This window comes from Macrotis lagotis, chromosome 3 (genome assembly GCF_037893015.1).
Source record: "Macrotis lagotis isolate mMagLag1 chromosome 3, bilby.v1.9.chrom.fasta, whole genome shotgun sequence".
Classification (NCBI taxonomy): Eukaryota; Metazoa; Chordata; class Mammalia; order Peramelemorphia; family Peramelidae; genus Macrotis; species Macrotis lagotis.
In genome coordinates, this window is record NC_133660.1 from 292479462 (window position 1) to 292502127 (window position 22666).

Here is a 22666-nt window from a genome sequence, read left to right on the forward strand (position 1 = left end):
TTCTTTTTAATTTTTAACTTTTCCATTTACTTCTTACATTTGAGTACAATAAAACAAATGAAATCTATCCTCCACGTCAGTCCTGCAGATATTTGAATCCCAACCTTTGTCTTGATCTTCATCGTTTCTCTTCTTCATACAAACTCACTCAGTTCCTTTCCACCCCCATATGGCAAGTTTTCAAATTCCTTCTCCATCCTGCCAGTACCACTGGATAATTTCTTGTTTACCAAAGTCCTTCTTAAATGTGGTTTCTACAAATGAATATGTTGCTCCAAATATAGAAAAGATAGCACCACTCCTGCATGCCAAGCTACTATGTCTCTTTATGCAGTATAAAGATAAATTAGCTTTCTTATTTGTCAGGTATGTCACAAAGTTGTTCTAACAATTCAAAAATTCAATGTATTTAAGCTATGTTTCCAATTAAAAAGAAGTTTCTCTCATGGAATGGATATAGCAATGGCACTACAGTCAGGATGTCTTAATTTCAAAAACAGTGCAGGCAGTTAAGGAATGATGCTGGATCAGTCACTCCACTTGTGTTTGTTGCAGTTTCCTTAACTTTAAATGGACATAATATTGGTGCCTATTTCGCAGAGTTGTTGTCAGAATGAAATTAATATTTTTGAAGTGGTTGACACAAAAAAATTCAACCTAAATGCTTCTTCCCTTCTCTCTTCATTTTTCCCTTTGGTATCATATTTTAGTTGTGATTCTCTGTCAGAGAAAATAAAAACAAAATAAGAAGTGAGAAATTTTGCCTACATTTGACATTAATTTTCCTTGTCTCTTCAGCCTTGAGAATAAGTCCAGTTCTTTAACTGATTATCCTTTGTTTCATAGTAGACAATGTTTCAACAAAAAACTACTTTCCTTTTTTTGTCTTTAGATTTCTAGGCTTCCCTAAGTTCATTCTGAGCCCTGGTACTCTTCCAAATCTATTACTTTGAGATAGGATCTGCTTTTACAATCATTCTTGCTCAACTCTCCTTTTGTTTTACTTTTCGGTATTTTTCCTATCTGTCTGCGTAATTGTCATTCTTTTCTTCCCGAATCTTCAAAATTTCATTCTTGAGATCGTTCTATCCTTTCAAATTTAAACTTTCTATAGTTTTAATTTCTATGATCTGACTTTATTTCATTTTTCTTCTTAATTGCCTGGAATTAACTCTTCCCTAGACCAATGAACCTTATTGATAACTAATAGTTTTCCTTATCTGTCTCATTTTTTTGCATGATTCACTTACGTTCTCCCTATATTTGTTTCTCCATCTTACATTGTTCTTATATGAAAATGCCTTTTCAACAAGAATTCAATAGTTGTTTTTGGAGAAGACAGAAAATAGACAGACAGACCAACCAATCGATGGATGGAGAGATGGATGCTTGGAAGCTTGAATGCTTGGGTGGATGGATAAAATAGATAGATAGATAGGTATATAGATAGACAAATATACAACTAGAGACATACTGGGAGAAGCAGGCAAAATGAAGAACAGAGAAAGAGGGAAAGGCATAGAGATGCAGTTTAGAGATAAAGACAAAGTGAATTATTTAATTCTTACAACAACTTTATGACATACCTGACAAACAAGAAAACTAATTTATGCTTATACTGCATAAAGAGACCTGGTGGCTTGGCATACAGGGGTGGTGCTCTCTATTCTGCATTTGGAGAGATAGACAGGATAAAAGACAACATTTATACAGATGCCCAAATAATTGAAGACTCCTGTCAGTAATATTCCAATAAGCAACACAAATGATTTCCACCAAATTTTCCCACTGTGGATATTGAATTTAATTGTATCAGTATATTTTATCAGTTTAAAAAATTATAAAAGCCTGTTGTAATCTCTTCCATTTATCAACTTTCAATGGTAGTTTAGCAGTCAGATTTGTTTTCACGTAGTAGAGATTCTCATTCATGTATGTGAGGTATCATTCCTTGGCCACCCCAATCTCTTGTAACTCTATCTATTCTCTTTCTTCTTTCCTCCATAACCTCCTTTTCCAATATTTTATGCCTTTTCACTAGCTTTGATAGAGGTGACTCCTGATCAGATGTGAGTTGACTTGGTTGGAGTGTGAGAAGACTTGTTGACTTGAGATTTTCTTCTTCTTTTGACTGTAGAGATTTTTAAAGGTACACATTTCTATGAATAACATGTGGCAGACTATATATAACTACTAGAAAAATTTTGAATAACTGAAGATGGCAGAGATGAACTAAGTATAAAAAAGACTAAGTGAGTGATGCACAATATTGGCCAGTCCTACATATGGTAAAAGGTTAAAAAGATGCCTGGGAATAGACTATGTGACTGTCTAAGATCTAAAACCCAATTTAGTTTAGTTCAAACATTGAAAGTAATCACTGTACAGTGAGTCAAGAGAAATTTATTAAGTTTTTACTATTTGTCCAACCGATTGCTAATTATGGCAAAACACAGTCCTTATCAAAAAGGAGTTAATAATATTGATGTAAATATATTCCAATATCATTTTATAGCAAGCTATAATGAGGAAAAATAGAGAAAATTAAAATAAAGAAGGCACTGAAATAGAGAGATATGGGTCAAGGAAGGCTTCCTGAATGTGAGATTATAGCTCAAATGCAAAGGCGATTAATTCCTAAGTGATGATATCTCTGAAACCATTCATAAGGGAATGAAAAGATGAAATATTAAACTTTCCTTTTTTTTCTTTTTGTCACCACCTTCTGTTTCCACAGTGACAGTGTCAGAGAATTGAAAAAGAAGTGGTTTTGTAACAGAAACAAATTTAGAAATCATCCATTTATTATTAAATGAGCCACCATTGCTCTTTTTGACAGATGATTCCCACAACTGTGAAACTTCTGTCTACTGGCAACTATCTCTTCTCTGGAACAGGTGAGTTCACTTCATTGCATAAATCATAAAACTACAATGATTCTAGGACTAAGCAGGATTGCAGCAAATTCTCGGACAAATTTTTTCATTCTCTTCCTTTCACTCACTTCATTAGCTTTTGTCTTACTCAGTTTTTCCTTGATTTCTTTTTCCTTTTTTTTCTCACTCCATCAAATACAGTATATTTCTGAAAAAAAAATCAAATCCCCCAACCCTAGGTTGCAGTAGTCCCATCCTGAAGCTCATTTTTGCCAGAAAATGGGGTAATTCCCTTTCCTGAATAGGGAAATGCTACTTTGGACATTGCTACAATTGCAGTAGATTTTTAAAAGTGAGAAGTATTATACAAGAATCTCTGTCTTTAAGAGAAAATGGATCGGTGAATATTGGGTATATGGAGTAATTGCCATGACAGAACTGTAGGTGTTCCTTAATTGCTTATAGAAATAAGCCTTTATAAAAGATAGAACTCTAACTCTCTTTTTCATCTTGAAAATATTCAACATATAGAGTTAATTTTTTCTAATGCTCATTCTTTGTTTCCAGGTGAATGACATCACTCTCCAATAACATATATGGATAACAGTTCTAAAGTGAATGAGTTCATCCTTACAGGACTAACCGATGATCCAGAGCTTCAGGTTCCTCTCTTCATAATGTTCACCCTCATCTATCTCATCACACTACTAGGGAACTTGGGCATGGTAGTTCTGATCTCCTGGGATACTGCTCTCCACACCCCCATGTACTTTTTCCTCAGTAACCTGTCTCTGGTGGATTTTGGCTATGCTTCAGCTGTTACTCCCAAGGTGATGGCTTGTCTTCTCACAGGGAACAAGGTCATTTCCTATAATGGGTGTGCTTCACAAATGTTTTTCTTTGGGGCTTTTGCTACTACTGAAAGTTTCCTCTTAGCTTCCATGGCTTATGATCGTCACATAGCTGTATGTAAGCCCCTGCATTATACCATCACCATGACATCAACTCTTTGTGCACATCTGGCCAGTGGTGCTTATGTATGTGGCTTTTTATCTTCTTCCATAGTCATAGGAAACACATTTAATCTTTCCTTCTGTAAGTCCAACATAGTCCATCATTTTTTCTGTGACCTTCCCCCTCTCCTACTTCTGTCTTGCTCTGATATTCACATCATTGAGCCAGTATTCTTTATCTTAGGGTCATTCACTATCTTTTTCCCATTTCTTGTCACCTTTTCTTCCTACTTGTTAATCTTCATCACCATCCTGAAGATTCATTCTGCTGATGGCCGCCAGAAAGCTTTCTCCACCTGTGCTTCCCATTTCACAGCAGTATCTATATTTTATGGGACAATTTTCTTCATGTATTTCCAACCCAGCTCAAGCCATTCGATGGATATGGACAAAATGGTGTCAGTATTCTACACTATGATTATCCCTATGATAAATCCTATGGTTTATAGTCTTAGGAACAAAGATGTAAAAAATTCTTTTAGAAAAGCTATGAAAGGACGACAACTTTAATTACATCTTCTTACTTAAAGAGAAACTTCAATTTTTACCTTTCTATTCTGCCCCAAATCAGACTGTTTTTCTTATATACAGAGAAGTGCAATCTCATTTTAAAAGACAAAATTATGAAGAATAAATTGCATTCAATTTGGAGTTAAGATTTTAATTTATATTGTGTTTGAGATTTTCAACATATGTAGTAAGCCTAAGCTAGCTGCTATATAAATTTCTTAATTTTTAAAATCCTTACTAGTATCACCTTTCTTATGAATTTATTATGTGTGGGGGCAGCTAGGTGGAGCAGTGGATAAAGCACCAGCCCTGGCGTTGGGGTACCTGGGTTCAAATCCGGTCTCAGACACTTGATAATTACCTAGCTGTGTGGCCTTGGGCAAGCCACTTAACCCCATTTGCCTTGCAAAAACCTAAAAAAGCCTAAAATTTATTATTTGCAATGAATAATATGTGTGTTGTCTCTTTATTCTTCAGTTGTATTTGACTCTTTGTGTTCTAATTTGGGGATTTTCTTTATAGGATTGTTTGAGTATTTTCCCATTTTCTTCTCTAGCTCCTATCACAGAAGATAAACTCTGGCACAGGGTAAAGAGACTTAGCCAAGGTCACACATCTATTAACTGAATTAGAGTATCTTATAATTCCCAAAGATGACTCTTTTTGATTCTAATACTGGTGTTCTATCCAGTGCATCACCTGAAGCCCACCTCACAAGCTTACACATAGAAATGTAAATTCAAGATAGCCACTGTAGATATCCCCTAGAAAGAGGAAGAGCAGCATATAATTTTGAATAGTTCACTACTTTGGGAGCATATCAGATGGGTGGCTTGAAATTTATGACTCTGATGTTAATGTTATTGCTTATTGAGTATCTCCCAAAAGAGAGGTGAGTTTGTAAATACTATAGTATCAACTCTCTAGAAAAGGGAAAAGCACACGTTGAAATATAATCTATTATTTTCTCTATTAATCTTTGAATTCAAATCCTCAAAAAAATTATGAAGTCTTGATTGTAGCATTAATTGATTTTTATATTTCAAGTCCTCATACTCTAAGTTCAATGATTTCTTTCTTAGAAACCTGGAGATGATTACAGAAGAGCCTGGCAATGGGATTGCCTTTAGGAATAAATATAAATCAAGCCATGATTCCAAGATCTGGAAAGAAAACTGAACCTGTGGAAAAGATATATTTCATTGTAATATCAGTGTAACATCCTGATGTATTTATTAAATACCAATTTCATTTTATCTCATTTATCTTTTGGTACTTTATATTTTTATTTGTCTGAAGAAATGTTTCTGTGAGGCATTTTTTACAACTTTTTTTTGATTTTTCTGTGGGATGAAGTAAAAGTTGACTAGAGTTTACTAATTTGAATTATTTTATAAGCTGAGTATACATCTTGCCCAAATTTGGAGGAATCTGCTACACCATCAACATATATATTTGTTTTTCTTTTTTTGAGGAGCTACTCTATTCAGAGGCAATATGCTGAGAGAGCAATCCCTTTTGTAGGTCATTATCTAAGATTAAGCATGGTCAATGTGAGCACAGAAAACTTGTTAGGGAGTGAGGAATTTTGAAACAGTTTGCAATTGTATTTGAAATTGAAAGCAAACATATTTCACAGAGGAAAACATTGGGACCTAACTAAATTATAATTATTTAATTTATTTTCATACACTACCAATTGATACTACCGATTATCCATTCAAATATTCAGAGCTCATACCAACTGACACTAGGTTACTCTAACGAAGGCACTGATATCCCATTAGTAAATAATAAAGGTAGAAGGAATAATCTAATACCATAGATGTCCATATTGAGAAATGATTTGTCCCAAATGATGGAGATGATGGTACTGCTATCCTCTGCCCTTTACAGAGTTTTGGCTGTTTTTTAAGTCTCTGGGAGTGTATACTCATTTTTCATGAGGTTTCCATGGAAAAAAGTGATGTTGTGATTTATCATTTCCTTCTCCAGTGTATTTTCATTTTCAAATGAAGAGGCAAATCAAATAAAGCTGAAATAACTGATAATATTATTCCAAACTTGTAATATTTCTGCATGCTGTGATTCTCAATGCACTAAATATTGAGTTTCATCCTTGAGCATTTCTTGTTACTAACAGTTAAATTTTCAGTCACTAAAACCAAAAAATGTTGTCTTTTGTTTTTTGCACTGGCAAAATTATTTTTGCACACAGATAAGTCTTTATAGCCATTTTTCTTCAATACCATAGTATTAGAAACAATTTAACATTTCAACTTATTAATTTTTAAATTCAAATTCTTTCTTCCAACTCTATTGTTGTCAAACAATAAATTTATCCACTACGTCTTTATTAAAATATTGAAAACACACACATGCACATATATATATATATATATATATATATATATATATGTATACAAACACACACAAACACATATATTTATATTTGAAAGGAACAGCATCCTTGGTGCAAGACTAGATCCACGGAGAATATCATTGGGTACATTCTTTCAATCCGACATCAAGGGATTATTTTGTTACTTTTGCATTCAGCCTTTCTTACCAATTCAGAATGCACCTAATTTTTTAAACCATCTAATCTTCATTGATATATCCTTTCAATAAATCTGGAATAAGATATTTCTAAATGCTTTACAGAATTATTCTCAATCGTTGTATGTAGCTTTTCTCAGAATTTGCCATTTAGCAAAGATTGTAAATTTTTTTTAGTTTATTTTTTTATAATTAAAATATCTTGTTATGAAAGTAAACATAAAGCCCCTCCTCCTCCACCTTACCCCAAGAAGATAAGAAGCCTCAAGAATGATGAGAGCAAAAACAGGTACTTCAGTCTGTATTCAGATTCTAATGGTTCTGTCTCTGGGGTGAGTTGCCTTCTTTATCATAAGTCTACCAAAGAAGTTGCTTCAATATTTTTCCATAGTTGCTACTACTAGCCGTATTTCATTTCCTTCTAATCCTTCCCACTCTCATTTATTCTATTCTCTCTCTCTCCATTCACCCTGTCCTTGTTCAAAACTCTGTTTTATCTGAGTACCCACTTCCATGATCTTCCTTCTCTTGTATAACTTACTCCTTCCTTCCCTCCCCCCATTCCACCATATCCTGTCCATTTCCTCTCATTTTTCTCTAGGGGAAGATATATTTTTCTACCCTATTGTGTATGCTATTCCTCTCTGAGCCATTTATGATGAGAATGGAGAATCACTCAATCACCTTGCCTTCCCTTGTTCCACTCTATTGAAAAAGATTTTTCTTTACTCTATTGTGAAATATCTTATCCCTTTCTTCCTCTCCTTTTTCTTCCTACCAGTACTTTCCTTTATCACCCATTGACTCCATCTTTTTACTATATTATACCATTATATTCAGCTCTTTCCTGAGCCTTCTCTATATATGCTGCTTCTAACTGCTCTATTAATGAGAAACTTCATGAGTTATCAGTATCTTCTTCCCATGCAGGAATATAAACATTTCAGCATCATTAAGTCCCTCACAGTTAGTTTTTCACATCTACCCCCTCGATGGTTTACCTGAGTCCTATATTTGGAGATCAACTGTTTGGTTTAGCTCTTGTTTCAATAGGAAAGTTTGAAAGACCCCTGTTTCATTGAAAGTTCATCTTTTCCCCTGATAGAGGATGCTCAGGGTAGATGGGTAGTTGATTCTTGGTTGTAAACCAAGATCTTTTGCCTTCTGGAATATCATATTCCAAGCCCTATGTGCCCTTAATATAGATGCTGCCAGATTCAGTGCAATCCTGACTATAGAGCCATGGTAGCTGAATTGTTTGTTTCTGGCCACTTTTTGTATTTTCTCTTTGACTTGGGAGTTTTGGAAATTGGCTATAATATTCCTGGAAGTTTTTCTTTTGGGATCTCTTTCAGGAGGCGATTGGTATATTCACTCAATTTCTATTTTACCCTCTGCTTCTGTGATTTCAGGGCAATTTTGATGTATTTTTCTTGTAAAATGAAGTCTAGGCTATTTTCCTTGTTGTGACTTTAGTCTGGTGAATAATTTTCTTTTTAAATTATCTCTCTTGGATTTGTTTTCAAGGTCAGTTGTTTTCCCAATGAATTATTTAACATTTTCTTCTATTATTTTTAAATATTCTTATTTCTTCCTGTTTTCATGCAAATACATTGACTTCCTTTAGTTCCATTCTGCTTTTGAAGGTGCTATTTTCTTCTAAGACATTTTTTTATCTACTTTTACAGCTGGCCAATTCTGCTTTTTTAAGGTATGCTTCTCATTTGTCTGTTGTGTGGCTTTTTCCATTTGACCTAAACTAGTTTTTAATACTTCTATTTTCTTCAATACTCCTTTGTGTTTCTTTGACCAAGGTGCTGTCTTGGTTTTCATGATTTATCCACATTGTTCTCAGTTCTCCTCCCAATTTTTTCTCTATCTCTCTCAATTGCTTTTCAAAGAGTATTTTGAGGTCATCTAAAGCCTGAGTTTATTTTCTATTTCTCTTGGAGGTTTTGGATATGGAAGCTTCAATTGTGCCATCATCTGAGTATGTATTTTGATCCTCCTTGTGACCAAAATAATTTTTTTTATGATCAGAATCTTCTTTTTCCTATTGTTTGCTCATTTCCTCAGCCTATGACAGATTTACTCTACTTCCCAGGCTTTAGGGTTCCCCTGCCCACAGGGACCTTATTTCCTCCCATATCTTATGAGAGGCTCTAACTGCTCTCTCGCCTGTGTCCTGAGATGTGGATGACCACAAGCCTTCCCATCCATGTTTGTCTATGGTGGTATGGGGGCCCAGACTGTAAGCTGGTTCTGAGTGTGGCCAAACAGCTGAGTCCTGCCCCAGGGAGAGCAGTGAGACATCTACAGTCTCCCTTAACCCCCTTACTGCTGTAGGATGCACTCTGGACATGCTGGGGGGCTCTGCTGACTCCTGCTTCAGGTTCTCACCACAGGGCCACTCTGAGTGTGGTGCTCACTCCACACACAGTCTGTGGTGGCAGAGTTCTCCCACCACTGGTTATAGTTGTCCCTGGTTATCTCTGGGCCAAAAGGACTGGAAACTTCCCCCGTTGTTATAAGCTAGGCTCCCAGTCTGGCTGAGCTGTACTGCAGCTTTTTCCAACCCCCAGTTCTGGTGAAACAGATCTTTTCTGCAGAAATTCTGTTACCTTGGACCAGGCAATTGTATCACATAGTCTTCTTGTGGGTTCCGTCCCTCTAAATTTTAGCTAGAGTCATAATTGGAATGTTTTTTGGAGTTTTGGGGAGAAAGGAGTTTCTTGGAATTCCTCCCTTCCAGCTGCCACCTTGACTTCACCTCCTCAACCTGAACTATTTTTATTCTAAGTAATTTTCCAAAATTAAACATGCCCAATGTAATCACAGAAGTACTTTTTATTTTATCTTATTTTTCCCAATTGTAATTTTTCCCAATTCCATGTTATGAAAGTTTTTCCAGTATTCATCCCGATGCACATACATATTCATCCATTACATAATTTCCTTCCACACAATCACCCACCCTAAACAGCAAGAAATCTGGTGATCATTGCACATTTATATTAGTGTTTAACATGTTTACTAATTAGTCTTTTTCTGTATGAAGTATTAGGGCTAAGGGAAAAGATAGAAAACTGTGAGATATTAAAGAAAAACATGAGAGAAATTGTTAAAAAGTTAATGTAACCAACAGAACAATGTACACATAAAAACCACATTATGACATGATCTCCCTTAATGGAAATAGTTCATCTCAGCAGTTCAGTGAGCTAGGACAATTCTATCAGACAGACTATGGACAATATTATCCCCTTCAAGAGGAAGGAAAACAAATCAAAAGAAAACAAACAAAAAAAAACCCTTCAGTATCTGATGAGCATTTTATAAAAAACATCATCTCTTAAGCATCTCATTTTCTTAATCTTAATTCCTCATACCCAAAATGACTAATTTATAAATATGTTTATCAAAAATATGTACGTATAATGTTAACCTGACTGCCACTGAAGGGAGGGTGGAAGGAAATTATGTAACTTTAACATATACATGTGCTTGTGGATGAAAAAAAAATTTAAAAAGTGAATGTAGTACTTATTCAGATTCTATAGATTTTTCTGCAATTTATTTTATTTTGTGGTTGTGGATAGCTTTATGCAAAGAAGATCTCCCAGAGTTGTTCTACCTCTGTGAACTATGAGCTGCATTTATCAAAGTTTATCAAATCACATGTTCTATTAGTTCTGTTCCCTCCATTTAGCAACAGTTCTTGTAATTCTTTTCATGCTTCTCTAGAGTCTGACCTTTCATGGTGTTTCATAGAATACTATTCCATAGCATTCTTATACCATAACGTTTTCTGTCAATCCCCAATTGCTGAGCATCCCCTCACTTTCAATTTCTTTACTATGACTAAAAGAGCTGCTATGAAGATTTTGGACTATATGGGACTTTTCCTAGTTTCCATGATTTCTTCTAGATATAGGCCTAGAATTAATTGTGTTGGGTCAATGGCATAATAAGTTTTATTTATCTTTGAGCATAGTTCCATAATGCTCTCAAGAATGGTTGACTCAGGGGCGACTGGGTGGCAAAATGGATAAGAGCACCAGTCCTGGAATCAGGAGTTCCTGAGTTCAAATCTGGCCTCAGACATTTAATGTTTACCTAGCTGTGTGGCCTTGGGCAAGACACTTAACCGCATTTGCCTTGCAAAATCCCAAAAACAAAAACAAAAAAAGGTTGACTGCACTCACAACTCCACCAGTAATACATCAATGTCCCAATCCTCCCACCACCTCTCCAATATTGATTGTCTTCCCTTTTTGTCATGATAGCCAATCTGATGGTTTGAGGTTAAAACTCATACTTGTTTTAATTTGCATTTCTCTAATCACTAATATTTAAAGCATTTTACCCATATGATTATATATGGCTGTAATTTCTTCATTTGTAAGGTGCTTGTTTAATTCCATTTTTCAGGTTTCAATTGGGGAGTTGATTGTGACCTTATAAATTTGATGCAATTCTTTATGCATTTTAGCAATGAGATAATAACTTCTAGTTATGAAAATTCTTTCCTGGTCTTCTGTGTTCCTCTTTATCTTTGTAGCATTGGATTATTAGCAAGCCCAGAAATCATGGAGGGGAGTGAAGGACTTTGAAAAGGTTTACAATTGGATTTCAATTGAAAGAAATCATAGTTTTCACATAAGAAGTAAATGAGTACATTGTATATCTTTGACATGTCTTCTCACACATTGATACAACCAATTCCTAATTTGTAATTCAAATTTTAAGGGTTCATGTCAAATCGGTAAATAATATCCATAAAAAATGTGGATTTTTTACATGATCATACTGAAAAATGATTTGTCCCAAATGAGTAGGTGATGGTATTGCTATCCTGTTCCCTTTTCAGAGTTTTCTTTGTTTTCCAATCCCTGGGGCCCCATGCACATTGCTCATAAGGTTTTCATGGAAAAAATCCTGAAGTATTTTGCCATTTCTTTTCCAGTGTGTTTTCATTTTCAGATGAAGAGCCAAGGAAAATAGACTTTAAGTGAATTGTGCAGGGTAATGTAGCTAATTAATATCTGAGGTCACATTTGAATTTTGACCATCCTGGCTCAAGATGACAGTGCTTTACCCACAGAAGCATCTAAATTGCCCCGTTCTGAGTACACTTTAACATTTTCTTCAGTCCTAATTGTCATATTTGAGGATGGACGTTGCTACCTGGATCATGAATAAAATGAGATTTACTGGAAACAATTCTATATAAACATCAATTAAAGGAATGAGGATAGTTATCTTGATGTAAAAAAATTTTCATTGTAGGTTGGTGAAGTATTTGAAGATGTGTCTTGTGGAAGAGAGATGGAACACATTCCGATGGATCCTAAAAGCTAGAACAATGATGACTGGAACATCCAAACACACATTTTGATTTGCAGCAATAAAAACATTTTTCTTAACAACTGGATCAATTAAAAATTGGCAGCATCCATTGACTTCATCTTTATTGTAGTTCCTATAGTGAGTTAATCATTTTGGGGGGTGTGCTATAGAAAATATTTCTTTTCAGACAGGAATGCAATGAAAGACATCTGATTCTAAAATTCTTTGATTACCTCCTGGTTCACTCTCAAAAATTTTCCCAATAGAAACATGAAATGGTGGAGTGGATCAAATAGCATCACAGACTCAGGAACATGTTAATAAAAATGTAAACTCAGATTCTTATCATCTATGTTACCCTATACTTGTTTTATAGCCTGACTGATTGCACCCACCCTCCACCTCACTCTGATACTCCCAAAATAATCTCGAACTTTTTGGTCCTTGATCCGGTGTTCACATATTATCACCGCTTACTGGTGGCCCTATTGGAACATAAAAAACATGTACCACAAGTTTTGTCTGTGTAAATCCTCACATGTCATTATGAATATAAATTTCAAAGTTCAAAGAAAAACAGCAATCTAAGGTGAGCTAGTCTTACACATGAGTCATCTGGAAATGTAATAAGCGTGACACATTTGCATTTATTTATGTCATGGTTGGATTCAATTCAATTAGATCAATACATTTTTGAAACTAAGATAATAGGGAGCAAGGATTTCAAGTTTTTATCTTCTAGTTGAAGTAAAATAATCTTTTCCCCATGCCATTCTACATCTTTCATATCCAATGAAGCTTGGTCCCCAAAATATTTTTCAATACAGATTCGAGATTTTTATCCTTATCATACTTGTGAATAGAATGACTCATATTATGTAAATGTGAAGGTTAGAAACTAAGCTTTGACTGTCAAGTGAAGAACTGTTTGTATTCCTGGAGAAGCTATCTTTACAGTCACATAGTCATTCATCTTTTTTCTATTGTTCAGCTTGACATTGATCAAAAAGGAAGCTCACTTGGTCTGTGTCCACACCCTGGAATATAAACAGTGAGTAAATGACTATGGTAGATGGCAACATGGAATAGGGAAGAGTTTCTTGAAATGCATTTAATACACAGTTATTAGGTTCAGATGTCAAACCCATGATACTAATGAAAATGTTTGGCCAACTATGTCCTTGGCAATCAAATATGGACTCCACCCCAAAATTTTAAATTATTTCTATGATTTGTTGTTTGATCCATTCATTTTAAAAAATTATTTCATTTAGTTTTATTCTTTTTTTCCATAGTTCTTTCTTAAATTAATTTTTTTGCATCATGACCTGAAGGGATCCATTTTATTTGCTTTTTGCTATTTGATTATGAGATTTTGATGACCAAATACATAGTCAATTTTTGTATAGTTATCATGTACTGCAGACAAAAAGGTATATTTTTTTCAATGGCCATTTAATTTTTTTCCAAAAGTCTATTGTAGCTAACTTTTCTAGAATTCTATTCATATCCTTGACTTTTTGTTTATTTTGTGGTTAGATTGATCTAATTCTTGATGAATAGAAAATGATATGAAATGGCAGATTTTAAATAATGAAATTAAAACCATACACAAATATATGAGAAAATGCTCTAAATTAATACTGATTAGAGAAATACAAATTAAAACAACTAGGAAGTATTACATAGCACCTATCAGATCAACTGAGATATCAAAAATGGAAAATGATTAATATTGAAGAGCTTTTGGGAGGATTGGTTCATTAATGTATTGTTGGTGGAGTTGTGAACCGATGCAATCATTCGGGAGAACTATATGGAACAATGCCCCTACTGATCATAAAAAAAAAAAAAAAAAAACTGATCTTACCCTTTGATTCAGCAATTGTAATAGTAGCACCATAACTAGAAAAAATCATAAAAAGTCCCACATTCCCAAAGTACTCAAAGCAGCTCTTTTTCTTCTGGCAAAGCACTGGAAATTTTGGGGATGCCAATGAATTGGGGAATGATTGAACAAGGTATGTTATATGAATGTTATAAAATACTACTAATCTATAAGAAACTCTAAATGTTCAGAGTCTAGATAAGCATGGAATGAATTGTAGGACCTGATACCGAGATAAGGGAGCAGAACCAAGAGAACACTGTACATATTATTAAGTGTCTAAGACTGTATTTGAACTCAGGTACACCTGACTCCAGGGCCAGTGCTCTATCCACCGAGCCACCTAGCTGCTCCCAACACTGTACATATTAAAGACAATTTTGTGAGCTAATCAACCTTGATGGATACATCTCCTCTCAGCTGTTCAAAGAGGTATGATAACCCTGAGAGACTTACTTTGTCAATGCTTTCCCCATCTCTAAGAAAAATAAAATAAATCAAAACAAAACAAAAAACCCTTTAGAAGCTGAATCAATAGTATATTCACTTTTAAAAAAACGTGTCTTGTGTATTTCTTTCCTGTTTCATGGTTTTCTTTCTTTTCTCTTAATTCTAATTACTCATCAGAAAAATACCTAATCTATAAACATGTTAATCACAAATGTGTGTCTGTATAATATTCACTGGATTGTTCGCCATTGAGGGGAGGGGGCTGGGAAGGGAGAATGGAAGGAAATTTTGTACCTTAAAAATATACATATCCATGTTGATAAATGTTGAAATACTGCCATAAACTGCTTTTAGAAAAATAAAACTTAATATTCATTAAAAAGATTTATCTAATTGTGAAACTGGAAGTTTGAGGTTCCCCATCAATATTGTTTTGCTGTCTGTGTTTTCCTGTATCTCTTTCAACTTCTCTTCTTAAAATCAGAGTGCTTATATATTTAGTATTGATTTATTTTCATTGTCTATAGTAACATTTACAAAGACTGAATTTCCTTCATTATCCTTTTAATTAGATCTATTTTTGCCTTTGCTTTGTCTGAGATCAGGATTGCTTCTCAAATATTTCAAAAAAATATTAACTGAAGCATGCTACTTCCACCTTTAGACTTTTGCCTTTCCTCTGGGTTTACTTCAAAGCTTCATGTGATTTAGTTGTAAACTACATATTGTACGATTCTGGCTTTCATTTCACTGTGTTATCCCCTTCTGTTTAATGGAAAAGTTAATCTCGTTCACATTCATACTTATGCTTACATAATCTGGACTACTCTCATCCTATCCACACCCTGCCTGTTTGTGCTTTTCTTCTATCCTTCCTTCATCTTATCCCACCGAACCAGTGTTTTCCTTCTGAGAAACACCTACCTCAGTTTGCCCAACCTGTTCTAACTGCCCTCCTTGTTCTTTCCCCTTTCCACACTAACTTATAGCAAAACTTCTCCTTCCTTTCTTTCAATCCCTGATTCTATTTCCACCCCTCCCCTCCTCATTTCCTTTTGGGAAAGACAAAATTTTCAACCCATCTGATTGCATTGTTTTGTCCTTTTGAGTCGTATCTGATGAAAATAAGATTCATATAACTCTCTGCCCCTTCTTTCACTTTACTTTAATAGGTATTTTGTATGTCTTTATGCAATGTAATTTGCTCTGTTCTGCCTTCCCTCTTCCCAATAGAATTATTTTTTCATATCTTAAATAATTTTGATATCATCACACCAAAATCAGCTTATGTACATACACTCTAAATATATTTCAGTTTTTGACAAGATAATGGGATTAACTGACTTGCCCAAGAGCACATAGCTATGTAATTATCAAGTCTCTGAGGCTCGATTCGGATTCAGATCTTCCTAACTCCAGGACCAATGTTCTATCCACTGCTCGACCTAGCTATTTCAATATATTATTTTCAATAGAGATAAACTTCTTAGGGATTACATATATCATCTTGCATATGATTGTAAATACCTTAGGCATATGAAATGATATATTTTTCACATCCTACATCCTGTTTTTGTTATATTTTTCTAGTTTCATTTTTTTTTTCCAATTTCTTACTATGGTAGTTTTTCAACATTCATACATTCACAAATTTATCATATTTCTTCCACCCTCACTTCCCTGTCCCTCTTCATGGCTGGGAACACTCTGATAAAACTTATACATGTGCATTTGTGCTTAACATAGTCACACAATGGTCATTTTATGTAAGAAAAATTTGGAATGAGAGAAAAGAAAGAAAAGCTTGAGGTAGGAAGGAAAAACACTATAGAAGTTTTTAAAAAGTGAACACTACATGTTCAGATTGTGTATTTTATTTTTGTCCCTTCTGGAACTGAAAGGCATTGTCCATAGCAGTTCTTCCAAGACTTTCCTTGATTTCTAAACTGCTGAGAGGAGCTGCTTTCATTATACTTGAACAACTCACCATCTTGTTAATATATACAATAATATCTTCATTCTGCTCTCCTCACTCAGCATCAGTTCATGAAATTAATTCCATCCTTCCCTACAGTCTAACCATTCATGATTTCTTATAGAACAATACTATTCCATAACATTTGTATACTAGCATTTTTCAGCCCTTTGCCAATCTATGGGTATTCCCCCAATTTTCAGTTATTTACCACAACAAAAACAGATGTCATGATTTTTTTGAACCTGTGAAACTTTGCCACTTTTATATAATTACTTTTGGATTTAGGTCTACTATTGGTATTACTGCATTATCGGTTTTATTGTTCTTTGGGCACAGTTCCAAATAGTTCTGAAGATTGGCCGGATCAATATACAACTCCACTACTACTGCTTTAATGTCTCAATTATCACCCCATTCTCTCCAACACTGATCATTTTCCTTTTTATTCATCTTATTCTGATATATGTGATTAATTTACCATTCTCTAATAATAACTGAATTGGACTATTTTTCATATAACTAGGAATATATGTATTGCTTTAATTTGTTTATCTGAAATTTCCCTGTTCATATCTTTGACTGTTTATCAATTGTTGAATGATTTTTGATCTTATTCATTTGATTCAAATCTCTATATATTTTAGCAACGATGCCTCTACTAGAAACACTAACTGTGAAAGTGGCTTTCCAGCTTTTTATTTTCTAAACTTCTCTGTATTGATTTTGTTAGTGCTACACCATTTTAAAGTAATATAGTCAAGATTATCCATTGTGCAGCTTATATTCTGCAACACTATTTCTTGATTGGTGACAAATTTCTCTGCTTTTGAGATATCCAACAGGTAGACTATTTCCTCATCTCTTAACCTGTCTTTAGGATCATTATATATAAATCCTGGACCAGTTTTGACCTTATTTCCATGCATATTGTGAGAAGTGTGATTATGCCTAATCTTTTCAAATATTTTCCAGTTTTCCTAACAGTTTTTGTTAAATAGTGTGTTCTTATACTAGAAACAAATGTTTTTAGATTTGTAAAGCTGTAGGTTACTATAGTAATTTACTACTGTTTCTTTTGAGACCATTATAATTCATTTGTCTATTAAGATATCTCTTAACTGCCATTTTATATTAAAGTTTGAGATCTGGTATAGGTAGGTCACCTCCCTTTGCATTTTTTCTTCAATTCCCTTGAGATTCTTGGCCTTCTATTGCTCCAGATAAATTTTGTAACTATTTTTTCTTGCTCTGTAAAATAATTTTTCGTAGTTTGGTGTGTCACTAAACAAGCAACTTAATTTAGAAAGAATTATACTTTTTCTTATTTTATACCAGCCTAACCAAGTGATATTTGCCCAATTGCTTAGACCTGACTTTATTGGTATGAAAAGTAATTTGTAATCATTTTTATATAGTTTCTGTTCTTGTCTTGGAAGACAGAATCCCAATTATTGAATGTTGTCTATATTTACTTTAAATTGAATTTCTCCTTCTAGCTCTTGCCTTTGACATTGTTATTTGTATATAGAAATGCTGATGATTCATATAGATTTATTTTATATCATGCTACTTTGTTCAAGTTGTTCATTGCTTCAATTAGCTTTTCAGTTGATTTTCTAGGGTTCTTTAAATATACTCTATGAGGAAGGGAGAGTTGAAGCATCTCAAAGTACATGCAGCATAAGTAAACTTAGAGCCAATAATCTCCATTCACTTGGATTGTTTGACCCTGGACTGTGGTAGAACATAACGCGCATGTATTGGTCTGATTAACTACACTGGAATTTGTCTCAAATACAGCGATGTCACTTTTGGTCTTCTTTCATAATAAAAGTCAAGAAAAAGCCAAGTATACTTGATACAATTAGTACCTTTACCAAACTTTTGTGTATAAAATAATCGCAGCCATTCTATATATTGCTAAGAAGGCAAAACAGCAAGAGATAGAAAGAAAAATTCCACATTTGAACTATCTGCAGCCAACATAAAATACTTGTGAGTCTATCTGCCAAGAGAGATTCTGAAACTTTATGAAAACAACTATAAAACACTTTCCAAACAATAATATCAGATCTAAGCAGCTGGGAAGAAGTCACTTATTCATAGGAAGCCTGAACAAATATAATAAAAATGACAATTAATCCTAAATTAAACTTCTTATTCTGTGCCATATCATTCTAACAAAAATTACTTTATTGAGCTAAAAAAATAGTAGCTTAATTTATATAGAGGAACAAAAAGTCAAGAATTCCAAGAGAATTAAAGGCAAAAATGCAAAGTAAAGTGACCCAGGATAACCAGATCGAAAATTCTATTTTAAGGCAGCATTCATCAAAGCTGTTTGGTACTGGCTCAGAAACAGAGTAGTGGATCAATGGAGTAGATTAAGTGCAAAAGAAACTGATAAATTACTAAAGGATTCTGCTACCTGATTATTCCAAAGATTACAGCTTTTAGGAAGAGCTCCCTCTGTGATAAAAACTACTGGGAAAAGAGGAAGATAATATGGCATTACCTAGGCATAGAACAACACCGCACATCCTGTATCAAGAAAGTGTGGAAATAAATACAGAATTTAAACATAAAAGGTCATACTAGAAGCCAGTTAGGAGAACAAGAAATTGCTTATCTCTCAGATCTATGGAAAGGGCAGTAGTTTATGACCAAAGAAAACATGGAGAATATTTCTAGATAAATTGGATATTTCTGTTGCATTAAATAGAAAAGATTCACCACAAATAAAGCCAAGGAAGCCAAGCTCAAAAGGAATGCAGTAAACTGGGAAAAATATTTACAACTACTGTTTCTGACAAAGAACTCATTTCTAAAATATAGAGAGAATATATAAGAATACAAGTCATTCACTAAGTGATAAATGGTCAAAGGATATCAAAAAGCAGTCTTCAGAAGAAGAAATTAAAACTCTTTATAGGCAAAGGAAAAATGTTTGAAATTATAATTGATTAGAGAAATTCAAACTAAAGCCACTCTTAAGTATGACCTCACATCTATCAGTTTATGACTAAAAGGAAAAGGACCAATGTTGGAGTGGGTGTGGAAAAACTGGGGAATTATTGTACTGTTGGTGGAGTTGTGAAATAACCCAAAATTTCTGGAGAACAATTTGAAACTATGTTCCCCAAACAACAAAACTATACATATCTTTTGTTCTAGCACTATCACTGCTGGGTCTATATCACAAAAATATTGCTGTAAGTGGCAAAAAGCCAACGAACAAAAATATTTATAGCAGATCTTATTGTAGGGGCAAACAATTGCACATTCAAGGAATGCTCATCAATTAGGAAATGACTTAACAAGCTGTGGTATATGAATGTGATATAACATTACTGTTTTAGAAGAAACCGTGAGGGACAGGAATTTAGAATATGGAAAGATTTGCATGGACAGACGCTGAGTGAAGTAATTGGAACCTGAAGAATATCATATACACAAAGAGAAACCTGGGGTGTTGATCAACTATGCTGGAATTGATCATTTCTGCAGCAAAAGAATCAAAGAAAATGTTAAAAGTCTTGTGATAGAGAATGTCATTCATATCCAAGGAAGGAACTGTGGAGTTTAAATTCAGACTGATGTTTAATATCTTCAAGTTTTAAAAATTCTTTTATGAATTATGCCATATTTTCTCTTTTATTTTGTCCCTCCATTTTGATATGATTTGACTTTTATAACATGATTAATATAGATCTACATATAGCATGGGTTTAGATATAGTGCCCATATTGGATTGCTTTCTGTCATGGGGAGGGTGTAGGGAAGGGAGGGAAGGAGAAAAATGTAAAATAAAATATGATTGTTGAAAATGACTTTTATATGTAGTTGAAAAAAATCAAGAAATGCAATGTAGAGGGTGATTTCCTTTTCAATGTGTATTACTAGCAATTTTGCAGGAGGCATCCAATAAATACATTTAGATGACTCACTTTTGCTTTACTACAATATTTGGTGGCCAGCAGAAGATACAAGATACCAAGATGATTCACTTCAATACAGACAAAATACCAGGAAAATTACAGTCAATCTAGGTTTTGAAGAATGTACATTTCGAAGACCTCATCATGGATCTACACTTGGGTTGTGTGGTACAGAGTTGAGTTTCCATTCAGTTTTTCAAGGACATTCCACAAAATTAACTAATCACCCGCTTTGTGAATGGCTGGTCTAAGATCCAGAAATGTTCCACAGGGAAGAAGTATATTTGTTTTCTATAGCATTTCTCACTTAGTGCTTCACAAGCACTTCATTGGTTTGCAGTAGTAGTTCAAAGAGTTGGAGCTTATCAAATTTAATTGTTACCATAAGCAGAAAATTATGTTATCTAATAAAGCTATTTCTCCTCTGAGACAAGCATGCATTTATTTCAAGCATTTTCAGCTTATTTTTTCAGAAATTTCAAGCTGGTAAGAGCAGGTGCACTATAATTTGAGGGCATGTGCCTCATTTAAGTTCTTGAATAATTTCTAATTGTAAGAGTTGTTTTTTTTTTCAGTGTTTCAACTTTTCCATGTATTTTCAAAATACTGAGTAGTTTATTAGAATTCAAAGAGATTCTCAATGGATTATCACAAACAGATGCATTCTGTCCTTTGCATTTTTACATTGTGCCAAAGTAACTCCCTCCTTTCTTTTTCTCCTCTTGAATATATTCTTTATTTGTATTGAAATTTTGTAAAATGTTATAAACTTTTGTGCTCTTTCATACCAAATGATCAGGCTGTTTGGAATGTAAATTAGCAGCACATTCTCATTCCAAGATTTCTTGAAATCCGCATGGACCATGATGAATGTACTTCCAAAACAAACCTGATATTGATTCTCATTGAAGTATGAAGGCTCAAAGCTTTCAATGTTTACTCATTCTCTGCATCTGTTAATATACTTCTACTTTGTTAATTTTCAGTTTACCTGGTTGACAACATCACTAATTCATTCAGTTTTTGCTTCTGCAAGAATACAGCCAAGTGTTAGCAGAGTGGCTGGTAGAGAGGATGATGAGAATGATTGATGAGGATGAGGATGAGGATGAGGATGAGGATGATTAGAACTGGTAATAATATCACCTATCATATGCCACATCCTGGGGTAAGGGCTATGAAAATAAAACCATGTTCAAACATGACAATCACACTGGAAGGAAGTTCCTATTGTTATCTACATTTTAAAATAGAGAAAACTTAAGCTAAGTGTCTGAAGATAAATTTGAATTTAAGTGTTGCAGACTCAAAATGCAAGGTTCTTTCCAATATGCCCAAAAACTGCCTATAGGAGAACAAAGTAATATCTGTAGACTTTATTTCCTTTCAAAGGTTAGTTCATATATAAGTTTGGTTTTATTAACACTATATACAATTGAACACACACACACACATATATGTATATATATATATATATATATATATATATATATATATATGTAATTTAATTCACTTTTCCTTGAGAGAAGGGTGGTGTGTCTTTTGCCCCTATTCATATTGCCAGTAATTAGAAATTTGCCTGCTCCTAATTGATGCTTAATACATTTTTCTTGGATGATTTTAGTCAATAAAAAGCAAGGAATTCATATTCTTACCAGATTGTTTAGTTGCCATAATTTTAAAAAATCATATTCCCAAAACATTTACAATTTCTAATGCCAATTCTTCCTCATATGTGAGCAAACATTTTCATTTCTTGTGACAAATCAAAATGCACACAAAAATCTTTATATAGATTTATTTAATACTGAGTCTGCTATCATGCCAAATGTTGCAACCCTTTGTTCAATTTAAAAGTTTAATATTAAAATTTAATTAGATATGCATAAATTAACACATATACCTTATTTTCATGATAATAAACTGTAATTTGTCCTTAAGTTTATTAAAATGTTATTTCAATTCAAGAATAAGAAGTGTACAAAGAAATCTGAAAGATAAGAATATTTAAGTTCTTTCAGTGTTTCATGCTTAATAATATAAGGTTGTTTTGAAATTTGTGTTTGTACCATTTTATGGTATTATAGTCAGAATAAAATATGAAT

At 33.8% G+C, this 22666-nt stretch overlaps 1 protein-coding gene across 8 annotated transcripts in view; it reads left to right on the forward strand.

Moving 5' to 3' along the window:
- The window catches only part of LOC141516684 (olfactory receptor 5B2-like), a 38317-nt gene extending 25916 nt beyond the window's left edge, over positions 1 to 12401 (forward strand). For 2 of the 8 annotated variants that reach the window (XM_074227682.1, XM_074227685.1), the window contains 2 exons: positions 2840 to 2897; positions 3444 to 4451. In XM_074227682.1, the coding sequence (XP_074083783.1) occupies positions 3473 to 4399 (927 nt within the window). In that variant the 5' untranslated portion in view covers positions 2840 to 2897; positions 3444 to 3472 and the 3' untranslated portion in view covers positions 4400 to 4451. Of the gene's footprint in view, positions 1 to 2041; positions 2150 to 2737; positions 2898 to 3443; positions 4452 to 5481; positions 5656 to 12247 lie in introns of those variants that run through there. The other 6 variants (XR_012476777.1, XR_012476778.1, XM_074227683.1 and 3 more) reach the window with 6 other exon arrangements.
- Positions 12402 to 22666: the final 10265 nt, after the last annotated feature.